The following is a 26,796-nucleotide window of genomic DNA, read 5'->3' on the forward strand; positions in this document are numbered from 1 at the left end:
GATCCCAGATGATCACTTGGCAGGATGTGATATTTACCCAGAGGCTGATTCAACTCGGAGGACTGTTCTCAGACCTGAAGGTGCAGGACTCATCGACATCGACTTTGTGCTTTACCTCCACATACAGGCCACTGACAAGTGCAGAGCCGAGGTAAACTCTCACTGAAAACACTGACAGCTTTAGCATTAAAACATTTGAAAAGTGCTGGATAGTAAGTTAAAGGCAGGTTAAACGTTCAAGCAAAAATGTCAATACTCATATATTCATAAAACCCTTTTCGATTGAAAGTTGTAATTAGTTTGAAGAGAAAACAATGAGCAAGTTGTTCATACAATAAATAATAAATGGACAGTTTTTACTGTTATGAGCTTTAAAAAGTTGCCCACAGTTACTACATGATTTGCTTTGCCTTCTATTTCCTTTGATTTTTTTAAACCTCAAATGCAACAGATCACACAGCGTTCTGACACCTTCTGCTTTCATTAAGTTTAAATTTGTCAAAGTAGTGTTGATTGTGTGTAATAAGGACATATGTTTGCTGCAGTCAATCATAATTTCTCAATCAATCCATGAATCATCTATACAGCGCTTCATCCTCATTAGGGTCGTGGGGAGCTGGAGTGTATCCCAGCTGACTTAGAGTGAAGGCAGGGGACACCCTGGATGGGATCTTCTAGCTTCACGCTGACAATGCTAACTAATTTCACAGCCTCTTTGTAAAAATATACTTTTGTTCAGTGATGATAGATTTAAGGAATAATTATAAACTTCACATATTAAACTGAAATATGGTTGGTTGCAACATTAACGTAGCGCTAATGAAAGCCTGCTGAAACATTTTCTGTGGTGTTGCTTTTTCTTTTTCTCTTGCTGTAAATGTTCTTTACCTCCTGCTCACCCAGCCTAACGTGTTGGCCTACGCTGTCCACTGCCAGACAGGCACCCATGGGCGACCTGTGGCTGGAGTGGTGGTCATGTGCAGGGACAGACTGACCAGAGCCACATACAGCCACCAGAGCACCGTACAGGTACTGTTCATTCCATGAACAATTAGATTAAGTATTTAATTTAAAGGATGTCTTTATTTGATGTTACAGGGAGTGATTTGGATTTGTCTGACAGGTTAACGACAGGATGATGATTCATAATGAGGATGTATAATTGTCTGTTTTCCAGACTGTCATCCACGAGTTGTTTCATGCACTCGGTTTCTCTAAAGACCTCTTCAGCTCCTGGCAAGACTGTTCCTCCTCTTCTCAAGGTTTTTAAATGCATTTTGATATTTTTATGCCACTATAACAAGTTTTAATACAGCATGTAACATTACATTATTGTGTAATGGTGTGAAATAACCTAATTTGTAGTGTTGCTCAGTGTAATTTCTAACAAATGTGAGCAGGTGTGAAAGTGCTCTTGGGCAATTAAATGTACTGGTGGAGTTTTATATTTATACATACACTTTCACAATATACTATAATAATAATCTTTCCAACTTAAGCATATATATTTCAGCCATACGGCAAACATACAGTGTAAAAGTGTACTGAGAATAAATGAACTCACACATTTATTTAAAGAAAAGGAGGCTCAAAATAGAGAAAGACTGATGATCCTCAGCTCTGCAGCTGGAGCGAAGAGGAGGAGGAATGTGGCTTAATCAGGAATTAGGATTGAATTCAGGTGTGATCTCACTTCTAACAGCAGATCTGGGCTCTTCTGTGCTGACAGCAACCGTTGGTCTTAGTAAATATGTGAGTTCATTTATTCTCAGTACACTGTTTGTTTGCAGTATGGTTGAAATATATGTGTTTACGTTGGAAAGATTATTGTTCTTGTATATTCTGTTTATTTGTTACAAGCTACACATATTTGCTCCCTCAGAATTATTTTACATGCCCAGTGTTATCACATGGTGTATATACATATGTTCTGTTTAGATTAAAACAAACAAAACAAAACAGCAGCACTCTCCTGACAACACACCCATAGTGTTCATGACTACCTGAATCAGCAAACACCCACTTTACAGTGCTTTATGTGGGAAATAAACAGCTCAGAAAACAGCTCTTTTACTGTGTTTTTCTGTGTTTGATGCTGCAGTGGGAGCTGGATGTTCTCTTCGAGGAGAAGTGACTCACACTGATGAATCAGGCCAGATGAGGATTTACACCCCGTCCATCATTTCAGCCCTGCAGAAGCATCTGGGGTCCACTGATCCGGAGCTAGGGGGGCCACTGGAGAACCTGGTACTGATCAGCTAAAGTTTAATCAACCACCTGCTTTACACCTCTGCATGTTTAACTATATGTTGATCCTTCAGGGTGGATCTCCAGGCAGGGTGTCCTCTCACTGGGAGTCCCGGGTCCTGCAGGGGTCCATCATGGCGGCGGTGCTGGGGGATCCAACCGCAGTCCGGATTGATCCAGTCACCTTGGCAGCACTACAGGACACTGGATGGTACACTGTCAGCCTGAGCCAGGCACAGAGTCTGGTCTGGGGAGACGGTAAGAGAAGATGAAACAGAGAAAATCTGCATGTGGACTCATTATCATCATCAAAGAAGAAAGTAGACATGCTGTGGCTGCAGTTTGAAAATAATCTACACAGCCTTTCTTGCACATCTTAATGTCATTAAGATCACATGCAGGACAAAAAATCTGCAATTTTATAGTAATATGTTTTTTTTTCTTTTTTAAATAGGTGAAGGAGCCATGTTTGGCTCCCTGTCAACCTGCCGAGACAACTCCTCATCCTTTTTCTGCACTGGCAGGTAGAATTAAAGTTTTCCATTTGAATTAACTGATGTTTTCAAGTGAATGTGCTTCACTCTTACTGAATTTCCAGCTCTAATGTTTGCATTACTCCTCCTTGTTAGTGGTTTAGGGTGTCATTTTCTTCATCTCCACAAGGGGGAGTGTCAGACTGATCGATACCTGGAGGGATGTAGGATGTATAAACCCCTCAAGAATGGAGTAAGTCCATTATCTTTACAAAACATCATCCGCAAGATTATAGAGGAAAGGAAATAATTTTCTCTCGCCGTTGTAATTATTTTTTCCCCATCATTTTAAAGTTCTCAAAATGTACTTTTTAACATCCACATCTGCTCTCTGGCCTCGTTAAAACACTTGTATCTGTTTATAGTTGGTGTATTTTATAGCTATTGCACCACAGGGTCACTATTTCTTCTTCAGAGTGAATGTTGGAAAAAAGAAAATACCGGATTATCACCTGAAGATGACGACAGCGGGGAGATTTTTGGCTCCGACAGCCGATGCTTCTTTTCCAGCCTGATCAGACAGGTGTGTGTGTGAAAGCTTGCCTCTTGTGTTTTTTATTTCACCGTTTCTTTTGTTTAACACTACTTTCCCATGTCTCCTTTCAGAATCACAGTCAGTTTATTGGATTCAGCAGCTCTGTGGAGGGTCGGTGTTACAGACACAGGTGTACTGGACCAAACAGGTACCAAATCCAGGTGTGTGGCTCTGGATGGGTGGACTGTCCAGCAGGGGGCACCACAGAGGTAACAGAGCACAACACAACAATATGTAACAACTATGTTACAAAAGTAGGTCTGTTGAGAGGTTTTGTACATAATTTTTGTATTCAAAGTGTACTTTATTGACTAGATACTAAAATTCCATCTAAAATTTTAAGATATTTAGTTTCATTTTCTTCTTTTACTGTTTCTCTGTTTTACACGAATTGAGTGAATATCAGTGGATGTTTTTAATGCATACATATGTTTGCAATAGGACTATAGTGTCTTAAATATTAATTTATGTAGGTGTTGTCCTCAAAAATCCTCACTGACTATATGCAGCTCATTAAAATGCTTTACACAATCAAAGCAGTTGCCACATAGTGGAACAATGATGTGTGCACAACATGGTGTGAAATAGCACATAAATGTTGTAAGTATATACATAAACTCATTCTCACTTGGAATGGAGGACATCGTACATCATGTCCTCTTCTAAGATGCTTCTCCAGACTTGAACTCAACTTAGCCAGACAGAGCGAGGCTTCAGAGGACAGTCAAAGCAGAACAAAGGATTGTTGGCTGTCCTCTCTCCTCCCTCATGGACATCTACTCCACCTGGTGCCTCAGCAGAGCTCAGAACATCATCAAGGACAGTTCGCATCCCGGTTCTCAGCTTTTTGATCTGTTGCCCTCTGGAAGGTGCTACAGATGCATTAAAGCGAGGACAGACAGACTTAAAAACAGTTTCTTTCTGAGAGCCATCACCACCCTGAACTCTCACATGTCTCATGTCTCACACCCAGCCAACAATACAATGTGAAATGTGCAATATACAGCACTCCCTGATTCACTCTGCTATTTATATTCACCCTGTTATTTATACTGTATATTTGCAAATAGATTGTTTTGCACTATCTTTAAGATTTCTTTGCACTGAAAAGGAGAAGCTCTCCAATCTCATTATACACTGTATAATGGCAATAAAGCATATTCTATTCTATTCTAGTTTAGTATATCTACAGGCATTCATCCATAAATGTCATGTTCCTGACACGTTTTCCACTCATGCAGCATCATATCATCACATTCTCAACTCTGTGCTTCACTGTCAGGACTATGCATTCACTGTAGTTGTCCTGATCAGATTAACACCAAATATACTGGATCCAGTCAACCCAAATAACTTTATCTTGGTCTCATCTGACCAAAGAATGTTCTCCAGATGTTCATCAGGTCTCTTTCATGTCCTTTTGCAAAGTTTAATCTTGCAGTTTTGTACTGAGCAGCAAACAAGGGCTTTTTTTCTTGGAAGTCGCCTATAGGGGCTGACAGTGTGCAATGTCCTTTGCGCTGTCCAGGCTGTCACAGAACTTCCAGTTTCCACTGATGACTCCTGTGTCAAATCTAAAGCGTCGGTTGTTAAGGGGTAGAATGTGCAGTTTGGACACTGTGGTGTTTGTGTGCAAAATGCTTGCTACATTACACTACTCGGTACAAATATGTTTGACACGCAATGTAAGCTGTTAAAAGGAAATATGCCTTGTGTTCCACTGTTCAGAATATGTATGAATTGTGAATTTAATAAGTGTATCATAACTGATGACACAATTAAGCACTGCTGATGATGTTTACTAATGCTAAATACAGCAAAAAACAGCTCTGTATTTGTCGTTTGACATGTTGTATTATCATTTCTTTCTTTTTTTTGTTTTTAACCTCCAGATAAAAGGATATGAAGGTTTAATTTTCTGCCCTGACAGAAGGTTGTGTCTGTACCTTGATATTACTCCTCCATCTACTTCTAATGTGAGGCAAGTATGACTTGAAGCAACCACCGTCTTGGTTGATGCTAACTTTTTTTTACTAATGTAACTGTTTATAGCTTTTCTGTTTTTTGCTCAGCAGCTCCAGTGAAAGTTCAGCCCAGAATGTAAGCTGGTCTCCCCTCAGACCATCAACAGAGTCCACTGTGGCCACATCGCTCTGCTTCACTGCTGCTGTCTGTCTCCTGGCTGCACTGATGGTGTTTTACAGGAAACGTTGCTCCTGCAAGGTCAGAATCCACAGTGTGGCTCCAGAGGATCAAAGTGATCTGTAGGAAAACTGGTACCAGAGACTGACAAACATGTGCATGAGTATTATTTTAATGTGAAATGCATTTGTCCAAACAGATAATGTGATTTGATTAACAAATAGACATATATGCAAATACACAAAAACAATAACCTCTCAATGTGGAATCTGAAACCATAAATTCATATACAAATCTAAAAATAAAAGTTAATCAAAAGAAGTGTCATCTGAACTGGTGAAAAAAACAATAATCTCCACTGCTCTTCTATTGAGTGATACATTGGCAGTACATCTACTGTAGACATATTATATATTTATACACATACTCTATAACGGAAGAGTTAAAAGGCACCATATCAGACTGTCATTTAAATAGATTATAATGAGATGTCAAACAATCATCTTGCTTTTAATCAGTGTTTTGAAACTCAGAATTGTGCTGCATTTTTTAAATTCATCCTCATGATTGTTCCTTAAATTCACCCCTTTCACTGAAATGCTTTTAGTCATTCAATTCTTCCAAACATGAACCTAAATATTTATTTCATTCATTGTCCTCAAAAACTGAAATAACCAGACAGTAAATATGTTTTGTGGTAAATCACATTCTTGCGATCATCTAAAATACACAATACTGCCGCATAGGCATAAATGTCTATAAATGTAAAATTACAGATTTGATTTCTTCACACAGTATTTTATTAATAAGATGTGTTTGAAATCAGCCACCAAAGAGAGAATATACCAAGTGTGCAGAATACTAATAATGGGAGAACCTTTAGTCTGCTTTTAAATTAACTTTCTCAAAACACTTCCTTGTTGTTTAAATATCCCTAAAACATACCGTCCATGTCTACAAGTGACGAGCAAAAAAAAAAAAACCCCAAAAAGATCTAAAATGTGGTTTCATTTTGTCAAAGACTAATTGTGCCATGCTACAAAACAAGCAACAGGAAACAAAGATGCAAAACAAATACTTGCTGGAAGTTCAGTAATTATTACTTGTTTAGTCAGAATGATTCAGATGTTTGTCTGACTGACAGTTTCTTTTTCCAAAATCCCCTTAGCTGCCTGCCTCGCTTCCTTTTGTCTGTTGTTGAAATGATTTTGGACCCAAAGATATTTTAAAATTGTGGGGTTACAGTTAATCCTTAAACTGATAAACAAGCTAATTCAGTGTTTCGCTGCAGTCATCAGGGAGGAATGTTAAAAACCCAGTCAGGCTGGTGATGGTGGTTTGATTAGAAATGACTGTGACCTGATTACACGACAGATGTGAAACAGATTTTTAAACTTTCCCATTGTCTTAACTGATACTAGTTCAGTAACCATGGTGTTATTTTAAGAAGATGGATGGATGGATGGATGGATGGATGGATGGATGGATGGATGGATGAAGGAGGCAGCTAACGCCTCAAATGCTTTCAGAAGTACTTTTCACTGAAGTGTTTTTGAACTAAAAGAGAAAATTTGCGGTCGAGCCACCATATTGGTCCAACTCATCTGTCGGATTGTCAAGCTGAAAGTGCGGTCACCTGACCAGGTAGTGGCCCCTGAAGCTCAAGCCTGTCATGTGACAATGTAGTGGCCCGCTAGTGACCTCCCACCATCCGTGCTATTTTCAGATGCGGCGCGTTTACATGCGGGAAAAACGCATTTCGTGGACACGTACCGTTTGAGTTAGAGTTTGGACAATTGATTGTTGTTTTTTGAACCAAATAAACGGACTGGCATATCCAACCATAGTAGGTCACTTGCTGTATTGTTTGTGGAAGTAAAGAACCGAGAAGCACGTCAACAAAGCCGCCAGTACAAAACTGGGACGGTGCATCACCAATAGTTATATTTATTCACTTTAACTTGATGCCTGCTTGTGAGAAACACAGAGAAATGCAGTTAAAACTGTTTTTCACTAGAGGGCGACATTGTGTTTCTAAAGTTCTGTAACAGTTGAAGAGCAGACATTCATTTTTACATTCATTTGTTTCCTGTCAGCCCCCACTGAAAGCGACTCCGGATTTTACTTTAACCATCTCATATTGCAAAGAAAGTCCCGCTATTGGGTATTTTTTGCTTTTTATTTGTATGTGTTTGTGCTCCTTCTTTATACCTCTCGTTGATTCATTTTAAACGGTTTCAAAAATACGTTAATCCAACATATGACTTGTACATTCTTGCAACATCTAGATGGCTGATGCATCAATAAATGGCAACGCCCAACAGCCTAAAGGTAGAATTATGAGTAGTTGGAAATTTTCAAAATAAAAGCATTGGTTTGCGAACTCCTTAGGACGCTTAATGTAGAAAACTAATTATGTGATATTGACGAATTGTGCACAAAATAGAAATGCAGTTGAAGACCTTTTCGCGGTCTCTGCGTACAATTCTTATTGTTTTTATTCGATAACTTGACAGTAATAGACTCTTATTTTGGTAAATAACCGGCTGTGGTTCGGCCTAGAGGCGGTTAGCTTGACGCAGCAGCGATAAAAACGCGGCGTGGTTCTCTGGATTTAGGACATTCTCCAACTTCACGTCGTTCTCCTGCCAGGCGCGTTCATCGACTGTCAACATGGTTCACAAAGTAAAAAACCTGGTAAGTTGTTTCTTGTTTATGGTGAAGTCTGTGTTTAACTACTGCTGTTAGATCAGTTGTTTTGAATTTTTTTTCTGTTAGGCCCCTCTTAGGAGGACAAAAACTTTGTGCGTGTATATATATACCGTTTTTCTATTACAATGTGAAGTTGCAGGTCTGTGTAACATGTGATTCCATTTTTTTTGTTTTTCACATTAAAGATCAGGGGTGTCAAACTCAGTTTAGTCCAGGGCCACATACAGCTCAATTTGTTCTCCAGTGGGCCACATCAGAAAAATCTGAGCATAATAACCTATAAATAACAACTCCAATTTTTTTCTCTTTGTTTTAGCTCAAAAAAGTACGTTCTGAAAATGATCATGTTTAATGAATTATCTTTTTACAAAACATTATGAACAACCTGAAATTTCTTAAGAAAAATAAGTTCAATTTCAACAATATGTCTCAGTTGATCATTGATTGCATTACAACTTCCAGATCACAGTGTCTACAAGGGCACGAAACATTTAGTCACAGTTATCTGCAAATGAATGATACAGTATTTTACTTGATGATCAAAACAATTTATCAAGATGTAGAAATTATTTAAAATTTACAGTTTTACAAATTTAGTTGATGTCTTTCTGTAATTTCTACCCTTTGCAAAGTCATTCGGCGGCTGCCATGGACCATCTGGCGGGCCTGTTGTGGCCTGCGGGCCGCATGTTTCACACCCCTGGTAAAAATAATTTGCGTAAATGAGCCGAGGCGATGACTTTATCAAGTACACCGGTGTTCCAATTGCACGCTAACGATGCGTTCTCGGGAGTCTGTACCATAGATATGTTAGATTTTGTCTATGTATCTATGGTCGGTATGGTCTATGCATTTTATTATTTATTTATTTATTCATTTATTTTTAGTAATCGACTAATTGCTTGGTGTATGAAATGTCAGAGAAAGCTAAGAAAATGTCGATCAGTGTTTCCAAAAGTCCAAAATGACTTCCGTTAATGTCTTTTGTCCACAAACCAAAGATATTGAAAATATCAGAAAATATTCACATCTAAGGAGCGAGAATCAAAGATTATTTTTCCTCTTTTCAAAGTAGCTAACCAATGTATTAATATTCCGAGCGAATAGTTGAGTAATCACTTTAGTCATTGCAGAGCAAAAACAACAACAAAAGAACAACAGCAAAACAAAAATAGCAGAAACCCTCTGTAAGGAAGTGGGAAGTGCTACACTTTTGAATTGTATAAGTCATCTTTTTGTGTTTAAAGCTAGTTTATGATGCAGCCTGGTTCTGTTTGACTGAAGTTTAGAAAACAAAGTGAAAGCTTCATTCACAACTTAACTTCTCTGTTTACATCTGCAGTGTCAGCAACCACTGACCAAGTGGAAGCAAATGGATTGCAGTCATTAAAGCAAAATGCATTTAGCAATAATGCTTTTCATATTTAGCAGATATACCACAATAACTTTATTTTTCCCACTTTCTATAGGCGGAATTCCAGAGCATCCTGAAGGAGGCTGGAGGTAAGCTGGTGGTGGTGGACTTCACAGCTACGTGGTGTGGCCCCTGCAAACAGATTGGCCCAGAATTTGAAGTAAGTGGATGATCACAGCGCTAAAGTTTTGTCGGAACCATATTTTATAATGAATTTCTGTCAAGGGAGGGAACACGCTTCATATTGGAGGATAAAACCTAAGGTTAGATGATGGACAAGTAATGTATCTCTTCTAAGCTGGAATACAGATATTTTGATTACTTTCAAAAATCTGTGGATGTAAAATATTCTTATAGAAACAGTAGCAGCAGCTTCTGTGAAAGAAATGTTTTTAGTTGTTTTTGAAGGAGCCCTTTCCTAAGTTGCTAAAAGGCAGCAGCATTGTTTTGGGGAGAGAGTTTGTTGCTTAGGCAACCTTTTGTCTTGTTGTTCCCACCTTGAGGAGGAAATGTCTGATTCACCGGAAGTTTTGATAGCTCTGTATAAATTAACTAATAGAACCACAGTCAGATTTGTAGACCCATTTATAATCAGGAACAGAAATGCATCAGTAAATTGTCTCATTATTGTATGACAGACGTCCATTGTGTTAATGCTCACTGTTTGATTCTCTACCAGAAATTGTCACAGTTGCCTGAAAACAGTAACGTGATTTTCCTGAAGGTGGACGTGGACGAGGCTGAGGTGGGTTGGTCTTTAAAAAAAAAGTTTTATTTTTATTTCATTCTAAACCTGAAGAATCAGAAAGTTTACAGTAAGAAGAAAACTCCGGGGTTTCCGGGCCATTAATACTCAGAGCAATGTAAACTATTCATGAAATCCATTTGACCGGGCCTCGGGGAACCAGAGGACGCTCATGTGACAAGTGAAAGTGCAAAGCCTTTGCAAGCAGTTTCTGTTGACATAGACGGTTCCTTAAACAAATAGAACTTGCAGGTTGGATTAGGTGTTTAGCAAAAAGAGTTGGCTTGAACAGTCCTCAGTCAGGGTGGAGCAGTGTTGTTGATTCAGTCCATCCATCTAACTGCTGCTCTCTTTGCTCTTCTCAGGATGTGAGTTCTCATTGCGGGATCAAAAGCATGCCCACATTCCACTTTTACAAGAACGGAGCAAAGGTACGTCAGAATATACAGCAAAGATGGAAACCTCAACCTAATAAGTTCACACACTGAGCAGAGTGGGAGTACAGTTGGCATTAATTTGACTGTCTACTTTTAATGGAATGTCTGAGTTTTTAGCTGCTCCATTACATTCACAGCTGGCACACAGTCAGTTCAGAGCTACTCTGCTGGAAACAATGAGTAAATGCAAGAAACAGTCAGTGGCTCATAAGAGGGATGGTTTTTAAAGACAGATTAGAGCTTGAAGCACCACCAGTTCTGATTTTCACAATGACAACTTCTATGTGAATGAAGTTTAGTCCCAGATGGAGGGCAGCAGGGTGACAGTCTAAGGGGAAATTTACAAGTTTGTCCAGTTAAGAGGAGGGTAGTTCTAACTATGGACAGTAAAAGGGGATTTACAGTAAAAGATATTAAATGTTGCTGTTCTGACCTCATACTTCATCTATAGTAAATACAAATATATTCTTTTGCGTTTCTTTCAGCTGCACACGTTCTCTGGTGCTAACCCAGCAGCACTAGCAGAAAACCTGGCGAAGTATAGATGAGTCCCTCCAACCAACCCTACAGTAGAAGCTGTTACCCTCCTGTACATGTCTACAAAGGAATTCCAGTTTTATTTCCGATCTCTATCAGGTCTTCTATCCCCAACAGCAATAATTTATTCCACTCATCACGTAATGGCAACATAGTCTTGTCAGTATAGTATCTTGACAATGGGCTGAAATTTGATTCTAACCTGACGACCACTTTTTACCTCTGTTTTGAGCGATCTGCTTTGTTCCTGACAACCTGGACTTCTTTGTACGTTGTGGATTGAATAAACCGATGAATTCCACAAACTTCTTGTCCTTGTCCTGAATCTGATCGAAAGAGAGCAAGTAACAGTATTTTATGCTTTAATAAAAATGTGAGAATAGTTTACACATATACATTGGACCATCACATCAATAGTTTTTACACATCGTACAAGTATATAGCAGCATATGTTTAATACTGTTGAGTCTCTATATGAAAAAATACAGCTTTATTTTACAAAATGGTTCTTGCGTTGCCTTTGCAGAGAGAGATGAGTGAATGGTTTACAAGTGTGTCAGTTAACTATACAAGAATTCCCTTCATAAGATGATTCACATGGAGCAGAGTGGAACCTTTTAGAAGTGATAGTACACCGATTTCCTCTTCCTGCAGAGAGAAAGAAGAAAGGGTTACATTTAAAATGTGGGGTTTTTTGCAGGATCACAATTGTTCTACAGGTCCATAGTAACTCTTTTCTTCTGTTGGTGAAGAAATGCATTTCAAAACAGCCTTGAGAGGAAGTATTGCTACACATCAGCTCCATATTACCCATCAATACAAGATTTTCTGTTGCTAAAAAACAACAGCAAAATGACTAATACAGGATACTGCAGGGTGTCTGTAAATACTTTCCATGACACTTCCAGGATCTCTTCATTCTTTCTCTCCCTTCAGTTTTCTTTGAGGAAGCTTTTAACTACAGCAGCTTATTATTTCACAAAACGTGGTTTCAGGCCGCATTGCTTCGCTCTTATGTCAACATCCTCCTAGCTGAGCTGGAAACTCATTTTGACACATTCGCAGAAAGTAGAAGTGCATTGAAAGATGTTAGTAACAACTTTAGAGGAAGTAATCGTTTACTTTAATGCTTGGAATAATTCTGATCAAGCAGACAAGATGCAATAAGAGTCACTGCTTTGGAAAAACCCGACAGTGAAACACATGGAGGGTAAAATATCAGACGAGTCATTCAGAAGACAGTCTGGGGTCAGCAGGTTAAAGCATGCTATAGATAGATAAGAAGTTGTTTCATCCAGGGCTATGCAGCACATACAAACGTTGTGTATTATCTTTATAAAGGCAGAGCAGCACCGTCTGTTAATTTCCAACTGGAGTCTCTTGGTGATGACTCATATCAAACCTTTGGACTTCTCATAGCCTTATTTGTTCAGGTCTCAGTTTCAGTTCAAGGGAAGAGCAGGGAGCAGAGGGATCTTTCAGCATGTGTGACTACATTATGGAGAATGGAAGCCTCTATCATTACAATTTAGAATCTCCAGTAAATGTTTGGCCATAAGCAGCTGTCTACTTTGGTTTAAGAGCAAATCATTGCAAAATTATTCCCATCAGATTCAGCTGCACTTTGTGTTTTAGTGCTAATAGGAAATGCTAACACTCTAACCACTGCACTTTGATAAACATGTTAGCATGCCAGTGTAAGCATGCTAACATGTTAAAATTAGCATTTAGGGGACAATATCGCTGTGTGTGAGCACACTTTCACATAGTTGCTACAAGACTAGATCTTTCTCACGGTAAAAAGCACTGATCATCACAAAGGCAAAATAAGTCAGATTTTTCTATTTAAAGCACTAAAAACAGTTACCTTGTGGCCTTATTAAATGAATTTTCAAAAGAATGTTCTCAGTTTTGGGAAACCATTAAAGATGCAGTATTATTTTTTTTATGAACACACTGAGCTACATAAAACAATGAATTTATTCACTGACTTGGAAACAAATAGCTACCTTATTTTACTATTTTCCACGGGTTATTATACATTTAAACTATGATATTTAAGTAAAATGATGTTTTTTTTCTTTGTTAGCATGTCCATATGGTGTTTTTTTATATGCTAGAAGACAAATCATGAGCAAAACAAACAGTCCCACACTGTGACTGAGCACCTTTAAACTGCAGTGTAGTGATGCCAGTTTCAAAAACACAGATCCAGATTTCCAGGTTTCATCTGTAACACACCCTAAGGAACCAATCCTGTTAACCTGTGGGGGCCTTTTTTGGTATGATTATTGCTCTTCAGAATCAATTTCTGGTTCGAACATGTACTGATGAATTATTCCATTATTACAGCTTGGCACTGTTTTAGCAGTCATAGGTGAGCTGATGTGCTCAAGCTGCAGCAAGCGAGTGGGATGGTTGGAGAGAGCCGCCAGTATTCTAGAGGTAGCTACAGTGTAGAGTAACATCTGAGCCATTTTAAAGCAGAAAGGGATTATATTCATATATAAAGTCTAAACGGGTAACTTTGATACACAGAGATGAGTTTAAAGGGGTTGAATCGGTGACTAGAGAGGGACTATAAGTTTTAAAAACATCTGTTTATTGACACATTTCAGGAAATTTTTTCAGTTTTGAAAGAACTTTTTTTGTGTTTTGCGATTGTATTTCCGTGTGTGTGTGTGTGTGTGTGTGTGTGTGTGTGTGTGTGTGTGTGTGTGTGTGTTTCTAATCACCTGGAGCAATTGTGTCCACTCCAACCTGACGTGCAGCGGCCTCCATTCAGGCATGGCAGGATGCACATACACTATATTGCCAAAAGTTTTCGCTCACTTGCTTGACTCGCATATGAACGTTAAGTGACATTCCATTCCTAATCCATATGGTTTCAATATGACGTCGGTCCACCCTTTGCAGCTATAACAGCTTCAACTCTTCTGGGAAGGGCTGTACCACGAGGTTTAGGAGTGTGTTTATGGGGAATTTTTGACCATTCTTCCAGAAGCGCATTTGTGAGGTCACACACTGATTTGGACCAGAAGGCCTGGCTCTCAGTCTCTGCTCTAATTCATCCCAAAGGTGTTCTATGGGGTTGAGGTCAGGACTCTGTGCAGGCCAGTCAAGTTCATCCACACCTGACTCTGTCTCCATGTCTTTATGGACCTTGCTTGTGCACTGGTGCACAGTCATGTTGGAAGAGGAAGGGCCAGCTCCAAACTGTTCCCACAAAGTTGGGAGCATGGAATCGTCCAAAATGTCTTGGTATGCTGAAGCATACAGGAGTTCCTTTCACTGGAACTAAGGGGCCAAGCCCAGCTCCTGAAAAACCAACCCCACACCATAATCCCCCCTCCACCAGATCTTACACTTGGCACAATGCAGTCTGACAAGTATGGTTCTCCTGGCAACCTCCAAACCCAGACTCGTCCATCAGATACCAGATGGAGAAGCACGATTCATCACTCCAGAGAACACGTCTCCACTGCTCTAGAGTCCAGTGGTAGCGTGCTTTACACCACTGCATCTGACGCTTTTGCATTTGCACTTGGTGATGTATGGCTTGGATGCAGCTGCTCTGCCATGGAAACCCATTCCATGAAGCTCTCTGCTGAAGCACTGTTCTTGAGCTCATCTGAAGGCCACATGAAGTTTGAAGGTACTGTAGCGATTGACTCTGCAGAAAGTTGGCCACTCTCTTGGCACTATGCTCCTCAGCATCCATCAGTTTACGTGGCCTACTCACTTCATGGCTGAGTTGCTGTCGTTCCACATACTTCCACTTTCTTATAATACAGCTGACAGTTAGACTGTGGGATATTTAGGAGTGAGGAAATGTCACGACTGGATTTGTTGCACAGGTGGCATCCTATCACGGTTCCACACTGGAATTCACTGAGCTCCTGAGAGTGACCCATTCTTTCACAAATTGTTTGTAAAAGCAGTCCTGCATGCCTAGGTGCTTGATTTTTATACAACTTGTGGCCATGGAAGTGATTGGAACACCTGATTCTGATTATTTGGATGGGTGAGCGAATACTTTTTGGCAATATAGTGTAGCTGTTTTTACAGGAGGGAAAACAGAGATGAGAGGAGGAGGAAGTCACTGCAGCTCATCAAACCCGTTTCTCATTGTTGAAATCCCAAACATTTTAATTACGCTTTGGCATCAACGATTGATGATACCACAAGGTCTGAGAGAAGCTTATTCTTTGCTATTGATGCATCTTAAGTTTCAAGATGAAATCCACTCGTGTCCACAGAGCACCACTCCAATAGTTACAGTTTAAGTCTGTAGTTTTTGATGACAAAATATAAGAAACAATAATCCATTGTAATGCAACTGTTAAAAATGACTCCATTTTTAATGAACTGATTCATTGTTTAGTTATTTCTATGAGCCCAAAAACATGTTTTGAAATTGTTTGTTTAAAAAAAATCTGCAGTATCCAATTTATAATCATGTAAAACAAATAAAAAGTTCAAAAAAAATTACATGGTAAGAAGTTGGGGTGAGTAGCATTTAAAGTCGAAACACAAACCCAATCATTTAACTCCCTGGACTCGTGATCCCTCTGTTTACTTAACTGACAAATGATTTAATGTTAAGAATAATAGTGGAAAAGTCTTGGGCCACTCTGATTTTTAAAAATTTTAAACCAAATTCCTTTCCTTCTCTAGTATTATATTATTTAAGCAGGTATTTGTTCATAAGAACAAGTTTGAATTGTCTCCACAATAACGCTAGATGAAAAGGATCTCTAGGAAATCAGTCCAGTAGCTGATCAGTTATCAGACATGTGGGCAGCTGATCCTTTGCTAATTGATCTGTTTCAAGAGGACTGCAGTTTCCAAATCTGGTGTTTTGATTTTTGGTGATTCTTGGGTCATGGGTTCTTTAACTTGAGCAGGAAATAAAACTGCCTAAAAAATGCTAGTGTTCTGTTGAAGCAGAAAGAACTCTTTCACAACCTGGTCCGGCTATCTGATTCTCTTTGAGCACCATTGTCTGTTAAAACCTGCTTAGCAAGCTGCTTCCTGGTGTCCGTGAGCATTTTTTATGAGTTGAAACACACTAACCGTCACATTCTGGGTGTTCACTTTGTGCCACTGAGGTAGAAAGATGAAATACTTACGCTCCTCACAAAGTCGGCCCATCCAGCCCTCGGGGCAGGAGCAGGTGTTGGGCCGCTGACACACTCCTCCATTCTGACACTGCAGCACAACACCGCTGAGGACGACAGCACACACAAACACACAAAGGAATAACAAGTTACAAATGGGAACACAGGTTATGCTCCGCTTGTGTAAAAACACACCGTGTGTGTGTGTGTGTGTGTGTGTGTGTGTGTGTGTGTGTGTGTGTGTGTGTGTGTGTGTGTGTGTGTGTGTGTGTGTGTGTGTTTCTAATCACCTGGAGCAATTGTGTCCACTCCAACCTGACGTGCAGCGGCCTCCATTCAGGCATGGCAGGATGCACATACACTATATTGCCAAAAGTTTTCGCTCACCTGCCTTGACTCGCATATGAACGTAAGTGACATCCCATTCCTAATCCATAGGGTTCATTATGACGTCGGTCCACCCTTTGCAGCTATAACAGCTTCAACTCTTCTGGGAAGGCTGTCCACAAGGTTTAGGAGTGTGTTTATGGGAATTTTTGACCATTCTTCCAGAAGTGCATTTGTGAGGTCACACACTGATGTTGGACTAGAAGGCCTGGCTCTCAGTCTCCGCTCTAATTCATCCCAAAGGTGTTCTATCGGGTTGAGGTCAGGACTCTGTGCAGGCCAGTCAAGTTCATCCACACCAGACTCTGTCATCCATGTCTTTATGGACCTTGCTTTGTGCACTGGTGCACAGTCATGTTGGAAGAGGAAGGGGCCAGCTCCAAACTGTTCCCACAAAGTTGGGAGCATGGAATTGTCCAAAATGTCTTGGTATGCTGAAGCATTCAGAGTTCCTTTCACTGGAACTAAGGGGCCAAGCCCAGCTCCTGAAAAACAAGCCCACACCATAATCCCCCCTCCACCAAACTTTACACTTGGCACAATGCAGTCCGACAAGTATCGTTCTCCTGGCAACCGCCAAACCCAGACTCGTCCATCAGATTGCCAGATGGAGAAGCGTGATTGGTCACTCCAGAGAAGGCATCTCCACTGCTCTAGAGTCCAGTGGTGGCTGCTTTACACCACTGCATCCCACGCTTTGCATTGCACTTGGTGATGTATGGCTTGGATGCAGCTGCTCGGCCATGGAAACCCATTCCATGAAGCTCTCTGCTGAAGCACTGTTCTTGAGCTAATCTGAAGGCCACATGAAGTTTGAAGGTCTGTAGCGATTGACTCTGCAGAAAGTTGGCCACCTCTTGGCACTATGTGCCTCAGCATCCGCTGACCCCGCTCCATCAGTTTACGTGGCCTACCACTTGGTGGCTGAGTTGCTGTCGTTCCCACACACTTCCACTTTCTTATAATACAGCTGACAGCTGACTGTAGAACATTTAGGAGTGAGGAAATGTCACGACTGGATTTGTTGCACAGGTGGCATCCTATCACAGTTCCATGCTGGAATTCACTGAGCTCCTGAGGGCGACCCATTCTTTCACAAATGTTTGTAAAAGCAGTCTGCATGCCTAGGTGCTTGATTTTATACACTTGTGGCCATGGAAGTGATTGGAACACCTGATTCTGATTATTTGGATGGGTGAGCGAATACTTTTGGCAATATAGTGTAGCTGTTATTACAGGAGGGAAAACAGAGATGAGAGGAGGAGGAAGTGACTGCAGCTCATCAAACCCGTTTCTCATTGTTGAAATCCCAAACATTTTAATTAGCTTTGGCATCAACGTTGATGAAACCACAGGTCTGAGAGAAGCTTATTCTTGCTGATGATGCATCTTAAGTTTCAAGATGAAAATCCACTCGTGTCCACAGAGCATCACTCCAATAGTTATATTTTAAGCATTTAAAGTCGACAACAAACCAATCATTTAACCCTCTGGACTCATGATCCTTCTGTTTACTTAATTGACAAACGATTTCAGCTTTAGTATAATGTGGAAAAGTCTTGGGCCACTCTGATTTTTAAAAATTTTAAACCACATTCTTTCCTTCTCTAGTATATTATTACTTAAGCAGGTATTTGTTCATTAAGAACAAGTTTGAATTGTCTCCACAATAACGCTAGATGAAAAGGATCTCTAGGAAATCAGTCCAGTAGCTGATCAGTTATCAGACATGTGGCAGCTGATCTTTGATAATTGATCTGTTTCAAGAGGGACCTCAGTTCCAAATCTGGTGTTTTGATTTTTGGTGATTCTTGGGTCATGGGTTCTTTAACTTGAGCAGGAAATAAACTGCCTAAAAAATGCTAGTGTTCTGTTGAAGCAGAAAGAACTCTTTCACAACCTGGTCCGGCTATCTGATTCTCTTTGAGCACCATTGTCTGTTAAAACCTGCTTAGCAAGCTGCTTCCTGGTGTCCGTGAGCATTTTTTATGAGTTGAAACACACTAACCGTCACATTCTGGGTGTTCACTTTGTGCCACTGAGGTTTTAGAAGGATGAAATACTTATGCTCCTCACAAAGTCGCCCCATCCAGCCCTCGGGGCAGGAGCAGGTGTTGGGCCGCTGACACACTCCTCCATTCTGACACTGCAGCCAACACACCGCTGAGGACGACAGCACACACAAACACACAAAGGAATAACAAGTTACAAATGGAGAAACACGGGTTATGCTCCGCTTGTGTAAAAACACACCGACAGCCACAACATCAAAACCACTGACAGGTGAAGCGAATAACATTTATAATCCCATTACAAAATAATGTTCTGCTTTGAAACCTTCGATCCTGGCATTCATGTGGATGTTTCTTTAACATGCACCACACACCTGAATGTTAGATCCCAATCTGACAGAGCATCAACTGGATGCACAAGAAGAACCAGGTATTCAAATGCCACCCACAACCCACAGAACCTGTTCTTAACCCGTCCTGTATCCCTTCTCCCACAGTTCAGAGCTGTTTCGACAGCATTCAGGGGCCCTCCACATTATTTGCAGGTGGTTTGAATGTTTTGGCTGATCAGTGTATTTCACAGTCGGTCTGTGTGTTGTGCAGCGATACAGACAAGCAGATACTTGACAGATTTGATCTTCTTCCAGTCACATAAGAATAGAAAACAAAACTGTCAGAGTACACACTCTTTCTCTGTCGCAGCCTCCAGAACATGAGATTCAGATCTTTGACATGTAGCCTCATGCAAACGGTCAAACACAGCATTCACATTTACTCAGTATAAATTATCAAGACATGAACAGAAACACCCTAAAGGCAGACAGGAAAGTGCACAAACAGCTGTTATGAAAAGGCTAGCCTGGACCCAGACCTCAGTTTCATACTTAACTCAGTGACTTGTCTTTTTCCCATTGAATTTCCAACAAGTCTGTAAATATGGAGCTAAACCACTAGTTTGAGTCTCTGATTTGTATCCATGTATGTAAAGTACGAATAACAACGCATACGAAACAGCCACACAATTAGACAATCAGACAATATGTCATTTGTTAAGTTGGAAATAATTTGACACACTCACTCCAAAACCATCTACAGATGGCACATTTCAATCAGTCACCCTATTACAAAACAAATGGGAGATTTTTTTTAATATAATCAGTCTGTGACGTTAAAAGCCACCTAATTTTTCAATGATGAAACATGGCTATTTTATTGATGTTTCTGAACCCAGTTCTCCTAGTCTTGCTTTGCACCTAGCAAGTTTTAAGAATGTTTATTATAGACAGAGTCAGCTTTGTGTTTCAACCACAAATGGCTCAGTGTTGAACACATGGGAGTGACCTTTCATAGGAATGCTGTCACATTTGATTACAGCTCATTAAAATGATGACCTGTGCTAATGACAAAGCAGAATTAACACTTATGTCGAGTTTCAAAGTCAAATCTTCTAATGTCTTATACCTGCACTGAACTCTGATCAACTGAGAGCGCTGTCACTTTAGAATTGATTTATAATTTTCTCAAATGTTTTGTCACTATAAAATGGCTGAGTTGACAGAAAAAGTTGAGAATTCCACTGGAATTAGCATTTTAGGCCAAAATCTAACCTAAATATGTTTCTTATGACTGACTTTTTTTTTATACTGACCAAATAATTTTGCACAAGGAAAATGTTGATATGGTATGACATTATATATTTTTCATTCAATTATCCACGGGAATGAAAAAATACACCACTGGGCATTACAAAGACCTCCAAAATGCAAGGACATGACATGTAGATCACGTTTACATGTTTAAAGGAGGGTTTCCCCTGGATCCAGGCTATAGACAGCATTTAGATATGAACTGTGCAGTGACATCAGAACATGGTGCAAACACCACATAGGAAGTACTACTGGTCATAGTACAGCAAGATAAGAGGTTCTGTGGAGAAGCTGCCTAATTATGTGAACCAAATCGTTTTCTAACATTTCCAGGTAAAGAGGAAATACCATTAAGACACCCAAAAAGTGTATTATTTTACCTAGTTCTATGTGGTGTCATCCAGAACATTACGTGTGTTGCCACTAGGGGGCAGACCATGCATACATGTTGTCTGAGTCCTGCACATAGTTTATAATAAATCGTTATGTCTTTATCATACAGTCTATGGTACTGCATGAGAAGATACACTACAGGGAGTTATTTTCACATGAGATTTTCCTCAGAGGTCTTACCAGTTTGTCTGACCTTAGTGCATCTGGAAACATGATGTTTGACCTATATCCATGTATTTAATCAGGAATTAGGATTGAATTCAGGTGTGATCTCACTTCTAACAGCAGATCTGGGCTCTTCTGTGCTGACAGCAACTGTTTGTCTTAGTAAATATGTGAGTTAATTTATTCTCAGTACACTGTTTGTTTGCAGTATGGTTGAAATATCTGTGTTTACGTTGGAAAGATTATTGTTCTTGTATATTCTGTTTATTTGTTACAAACTACACATATTTGCTCCCTCAGAATTATTTTACATGCCCAGTGTTATCACATGGTGTATATACATATGTTCTGTTTAGATTAAAACAAACAAAACAAAACAGCAGCACTCTCCTGACAACACACCCATATTGTTCATGACTACCTGAATCAGCAAACACCCACTTTACAGTGCTTTATGTGGGAAATAAACAGCTCAGAAAACAGCTCTTTTACTGTGTTTTTCTGTGTTTGATGCTGCAGTGGGAGCTGGATGTTCTCTTCGAGGAGAAGTGACTCACACTGATGAATCAGGCCAGATGAGGATTTACACCCCGTCCATCATTTCAGCTCTGCAGAAGCATCTGGGGTCCACTGATCCGGAGCTAGGGGGGCCACTGGAGAACCTGGTACTGATCAGCTAAAGTTTAATCAACCACCTGCTTTACACCTCTGCATGTTTAACTATATGTTGATCCTTCAGGGTGGATCTCCAGGCAGGGTGTCCTCTCACTGGGAGTCCCGGGTCCTGCAGGGGTCCATCATGGCGGCGGTGCTGGGGGATCCAACCGCAGTCCGAAATCCAGGTGTGTGGCTCTGGATGGGTGGACTGTCCAGCAGGGGGCACCAGTGAGGTAACAGAACACAACACAATAGGTAAAAACTGTGTTACAAAAGTAGGTCTGTTGAGAGGTTTTGCACAAACTTTTGGTATTTAAAGTGTACTTTATTGACTAGATGCAAACACTTCATCTAAAATTTTGAAATATTTAATTTTCTTCTTTTACTACTTCTATGTTTTACACTGATTGAGTTAATATCAGTGGATTTTTTTTAAACACATCCTTTGTTCAAACATATGCCTTTGTAAAAAAAACCAAAAAAAAAACTCTGTACTGAGTAGCAAACAAGAAACGGCGGAGTTATGTGACGATTAGTGTACGTTTGTCTGTTATTCTGTTGGTCTGTCTGTGTGAAACATGGAAGAACATTTCCAAAGAAAGGCCAGACATGCGTGGTTCATTACATAGGTATGCTGCAGAATGGGAAAAAGTTTGACTCTTTAAAAAATTTAATCACACACAGTTGTTTCCAGATATACCAAGTATTTGTTTGAGCTGTTAACTAAATGAATCTATTGCAGGAATAATGGTATGCCAAAAGAAACAGAAGCTTTTTACTAAGGGTGTTACATGTGCATTTTTTTACACTAAGAATTATTACCACTCTACTTAAAACACTGGAATAAACACAGGTTTGCTGATAAGACTAGGGTCCAACATGCATTTAGTGCCAGTGGTTTAGTTTTTCTTGATTTTCTTGTTTTTTTTTTCCCCTCCTACTTTATTATGTGCCCTTTCTGCTGTGTAAACATTAACAGGCAAGTGCAAGAATGAAGGCAAAATAAATCCTCAACCAAAGCTGCACTGCATGACTGACTCAGTTGATGAGAAATAGTTTTGAAAAGCCCTGACTAGCTTAAAAAATCATATTCATTTATCTTTTATATGAACCGACACTGCAATTTAAAAAACGGACTAACGGATTTGGATGAAATTTTCCAATCGCTACATATTTAGGTCACACAATGCAGCAAACAGCAAGAAAAGCAAAACAAAAAAGGGGGGCAGTGATTGCGCAACGGTTAAGTCTCTGGACTGCTGATCAGAAGGTCAGAGGTTCAAACCCCGATGCAGCCACTGTTGGGCCCTTGAGCAAGGCCCTTAACCCTTCCTGCCCTTCCTGCACTGATGGTGTTTTACAGGAAACGTTGCTCCTGCAAGGTCAGAATCCACAGTGTTGCTCCAGAGGATTGAAGCGATCTGTAGGAAAACTGGTACCAGAGACTGACAAACACGTGCATGAGTATTATTTTAATGTGAAATGCATTTGTTCAAACAGATAATGTGACTCGATTAACAAATAGACATATATGCAAATACACAAAAACAATAACCTCTCAATGTGGAATCTGAAACCATAAATTCATCTACAAATCTAAAAATAAAAGCTAATCAAAAGAAGTGTCATCTGAACTGGGGAGAAAAATAATAATCTCCACTGCTCTTCCATTGAGTGATACATTGGCAGTACATCTACTGTAGACACATTATATATTTATACACATAATCTAAAACGGAAGACTTAAAAGGCACCATATCAGACTGTCATTTAGCAAACAGATTATGATAGTCAAAGTCAAACAATTATCTTACTTTTAATTAGTCTTTTAAATCTCTGAATTGTGCTGCATTTTTAAAATTCATCCTCATGATTGTTCCCTAAATTCACCCCTCTCTCTGAAGTGCTTTAATTCATTGAATTCTTCCAGACATGAACTAAAATACTCATTTCATCCACTGTCCTCAAAAATGAGAATAACCAGACAGTAAATCTGTTTTATGGCAATCATCTAAAATACACCCTACTGCCACACAGGTATAAATGTCTGTCTAGGGGCCACACCACTGGAGCAAGGCTCAAAGTGTTCACTTGTCTCCAAACAGTCATCTGTGAGCTGGAGACATACAAAACAGAACTCCTCTTTGCAACGAGTGCAGAAGATGTTTTTGCAGCCACTTCTGTCGTGCTCCACTATGAAGCCACAGGTGGGACAAGCACGGATTGAGGGACAGTCAGTGATCCCTGCAACATCATTGAAGGTGATAACTGGACAGTTTTTCAGAATTTCTAGGGACTTATTGACGCAGCCGTAATTTTCACAGCGGTCTGAACGTTGGAAAGGGCCTCGCCATTCCCTCAAACACTGCCAACAGAACATAAAAATCCCATTTTTGTCAGCTGAGCACACTGTGCATTCAACACACAGATTGTAAGGGTCGTTTCTCATCACAGAAGACTCGCAGCTGGGGCACTGTTAATGGAGAAAATGGCATTTGTAAGGCAAAAATACTTTATAAATTAGATATGATAATGGAAACTGTGTAATTAAGATACTTACTGATTTGACATCCAATAAATCCTTTGAATTGCTGAACATTTTGTTTTCAAAGTACTTGACTTCCTCATCGGTTAGAAGAGCCATTTTACAGACTTCCTCAAAGGACCATTCAACATCACAGCCGGTTTGGCCACACACAAATGTAGACTCACCCTTGGACAGTTCAAAAACAAACAAAAATACAATTGAAAAAACAGTCAGTTAAACCACACAAATACATTACTGATTTAACCAAACTCCTCTCAGATTACTTCCTATTTGGGAGTATTTTCTCAGACGGGTCAAGACAGTTGCCAGCGTAGTAAGCAGAAGCGTTTCAAAGGTTAGAGGTTGTTTCTACTCACAATAGTGTCACTGCTGCAAATATCTTGATGAGAAAGGGAAAAATCTCAGGAGCAAAAAAATGTTTGACTTCAGTATACAAATCAGATTTTATAGGAAAATAACATCCAGCTCCGGGTTCAGCTATGTAACAGATTATTTAAATGTAGCTGATCAACCGTTGCATAATTTTAGTTTCATTTAATTTAAAGTCATTGATGAAGTTACCGCTGTGCTGTGCGTAAATGCGCACAACTTTCTCACTTTGGAGACGCTTTTATGGATCCTCCTGCTGCCGCCTGGTGGTGCAGTTCATAAACTCACAGGAACAAACAAACAGGTGGAAGCAACAAACTGAAATTTAGCTGCAATTTATACTTTATATATTTGTTGGAGCCACCGCTAACTAAAGGCTCGCAACCTTGTTTTTTGCGCTCTTGTGCTGCTCGTGGCTGCACTGCTGTTACGCATATGGTTATCTAATGGGGTTTTCATTGCAGTCGCACACCATAGTGGCATTTATTGAAAAGAAAGTGGATAATAAATACACTTGACCCATCAGATCTGAGATGGTAAATTGGGTTTCAGGGGTAATCTCCCTGGTCCTCCTTTGGAGGCGCCGCTGCTCATTACGCAAATAACAAATGTCGGGTATTTTCTAAGATCACGTCTCACTCTTTCCGTTCTTGTGCATTTACACTACTGTGATTTTAATATTAAGGAAATTTTTAAAAAAAATGTTTTTGGTTTGAATATTCTTACTCTGCCGGCAGATGTAGGAGCACTAAAGCGCGGAAGGGAAGAGATTTTGTCATTTTACGCACAAGTTCTAATCTTGTGCGCGCACGCTTATTACTGAGGTAATCACTTATTCTCACAAGACAAAGGTCTTCCCTGTGCGCGCAAGTTATAATATCACCTTTTGGAATTTAAGGGGCCATGGGCAGACATTTTCACTTGGCTTAATTGGCAGTTTATGTTTTTAGTTAATGTATTTCAAAGGCTAATTTACTTGCATTTGGAGAGCATATCAATCAGTATCCATCCTACCTGGTCCACCAAGAGGCGACACCAGTTGGTGAGAGACATCGGAGTGACAGCGTGGCCACAAGACATCAGCGCTCTCAGAGACTTGAACTCGTTGATTTCAACTGTGAATGACACATTAAGGAAGTGTTACCATTACGCACCACTGGTTCTCAGCGCGTCTGTGGCTCAATACAGCATAGTTGCTTTAGAACCGAGATTTATCGTCTTACTTACAATCCAAAACATCCTCTTCATCGACAAATATAAGTGAAGAGTCTGCTGGGTCATAACACTTCTCCTCTCCCTCCTCCTCCTCCTCCTCCTCCACGGGTGGAAAAGTGCTGCTAAGATATGGAGAGTCATTTGTCACCGTCTTCTTGCTCTTTTTGGAGATCCTCTTGCGTTTGGACAGTTTGGAGCCCATCTTTTCTCAGCCTTGCGATCACTTCAAAGAAAACCAGGAGAAATGAAACTGAGCGTTTATTCACCTGTCTTTCCAATAAGTCACGTGACACTGCGTGGCGCCAGGTGACGCAAATCAGTTTTTGAAATCACCTGGCATCAACAGCTGATAAATGCTGCTTCGTTTTGCTTTGGATTGTTTGTTCGTAAACACACCTGGGAAGCTTCTTCAGCAGATCCACTGATCGGTAAAATGGCAGTCCAGCTGAAAGTCAACGGACCCAGAGGAGAAGAAAAGATCATCGATCTGTGTGACGACGAGGAGCAGATGAAACGCATCACTGTGCTGCATCTGAAAAAGAAAATTGAGCATGAACTTCGGATAAGTATGTTTAATGTTATTTTTCTCAGTGATCCGGGGGTGATATGATGTTTTACCTTCACGTAGCTCAGCATTGTCCTAAAATGCTTCATTTCTGCTTAGTTCATGACATCCGGATGGTCTTCAGAACGCAGACTCTGGAGGAATCATCCCTGCTGTCGTCTTATGGGATCAAACACATGTCCACCATCCAAACACTGCTGATGCTGCCAGGAGGCCACAGATGAGGACAAGACCTCCAGACTCTGATCTGCACCGCCACCATCCCACCAACCAGAAGATCAATCTCAAACCTAGTGACAAAAAAATGCAGCAATTTTCCATAATTAGTTATATTTTTAGCATTAATTTTACATGGTCCTGCGTGTATTTTGTGGTTTCTGGATATTTATATGAGCTAAAACTAAGGAACTATAATTA

General features: G+C 40.1%; 3 protein-coding genes across 7 annotated transcripts in view; 2 read left to right on the plus strand and 1 right to left on the minus strand.

Moving 5' to 3' along the window:
- The window catches only part of LOC111587799 (ciliated left-right organizer metallopeptidase), a 32,995-nt gene that overhangs the window by 2,811 nt on the left and 3,388 nt on the right, over nucleotides 1–26,796 (plus strand). Inside the window, exons 4-16 of one of the 5 annotated variants that reach the window (XM_055007772.1) lie at nucleotides 2–151; nucleotides 904–1,029; nucleotides 1,178–1,262; nucleotides 2,102–2,247; nucleotides 2,322–2,505; nucleotides 2,702–2,771; nucleotides 2,877–2,973; nucleotides 3,196–3,303; nucleotides 3,387–3,524; nucleotides 5,208–5,296; nucleotides 5,388–5,538; nucleotides 21,545–21,690; nucleotides 21,765–21,915. In XM_055007772.1, the coding sequence (XP_054863747.1) occupies nucleotides 2–151; nucleotides 904–1,029; nucleotides 1,178–1,262; nucleotides 2,102–2,247; nucleotides 2,322–2,505; nucleotides 2,702–2,771; nucleotides 2,877–2,973; nucleotides 3,196–3,303; nucleotides 3,387–3,524; nucleotides 5,208–5,296; nucleotides 5,388–5,538; nucleotides 21,545–21,577 (1,377 nt within the window). In that variant the 3' untranslated portion in view covers nucleotides 21,578–21,690; nucleotides 21,765–21,915. Of the gene's footprint in view, nucleotide 1; nucleotides 152–903; nucleotides 1,030–1,177; nucleotides 1,263–2,101; nucleotides 2,248–2,321; nucleotides 2,506–2,701; nucleotides 2,772–2,876; nucleotides 2,974–3,195; nucleotides 3,304–3,386; nucleotides 3,525–5,207; nucleotides 5,297–5,387; nucleotides 7,881–21,544; nucleotides 21,691–21,764; nucleotides 21,916–26,796 lie in introns of those variants that run through there. The other 4 variants (XM_055007770.1, XM_055007771.1, XM_055007773.1 and 1 more) reach the window with 4 other exon arrangements.
- LOC118469509 (thioredoxin-like) lies at nucleotides 8,004–11,607 on the plus strand. Its single transcript, XM_035942765.2, has 5 exons — nucleotides 8,004–8,154; nucleotides 9,639–9,743; nucleotides 10,263–10,328; nucleotides 10,694–10,759; nucleotides 11,251–11,607. Exons 1-5 carry the CDS (start codon nucleotides 8,131–8,133, stop codon nucleotides 11,311–11,313), a joined length of 324 nt encoding a protein of 107 aa, XP_035798658.1. The 5' UTR covers nucleotides 8,004–8,130; the 3' UTR covers nucleotides 11,314–11,607.
- LOC111587801 (probable E3 ubiquitin-protein ligase RNF144A-A) lies at nucleotides 23,140–26,086 on the minus strand. Its single transcript, XM_023297908.3, has 4 exons — nucleotides 25,827–26,086; nucleotides 25,614–25,714; nucleotides 24,243–24,395; nucleotides 23,140–24,155 (listed from the first exon to the last, which is right to left on the minus strand). The coding sequence occupies exons 1-4, from the start codon at nucleotides 26,014–26,016 to the stop codon at nucleotides 23,706–23,708; spliced, it is 894 nt and encodes a 297-aa protein (XP_023153676.2). The 5' UTR covers nucleotides 26,017–26,086; the 3' UTR covers nucleotides 23,140–23,705.

Source organism: Amphiprion ocellaris, chromosome 23 (assembly GCF_022539595.1).
Source record: "Amphiprion ocellaris isolate individual 3 ecotype Okinawa chromosome 23, ASM2253959v1, whole genome shotgun sequence".
NCBI classification, from domain to species: Eukaryota; Metazoa; Chordata; class Actinopteri; family Pomacentridae; genus Amphiprion; species Amphiprion ocellaris.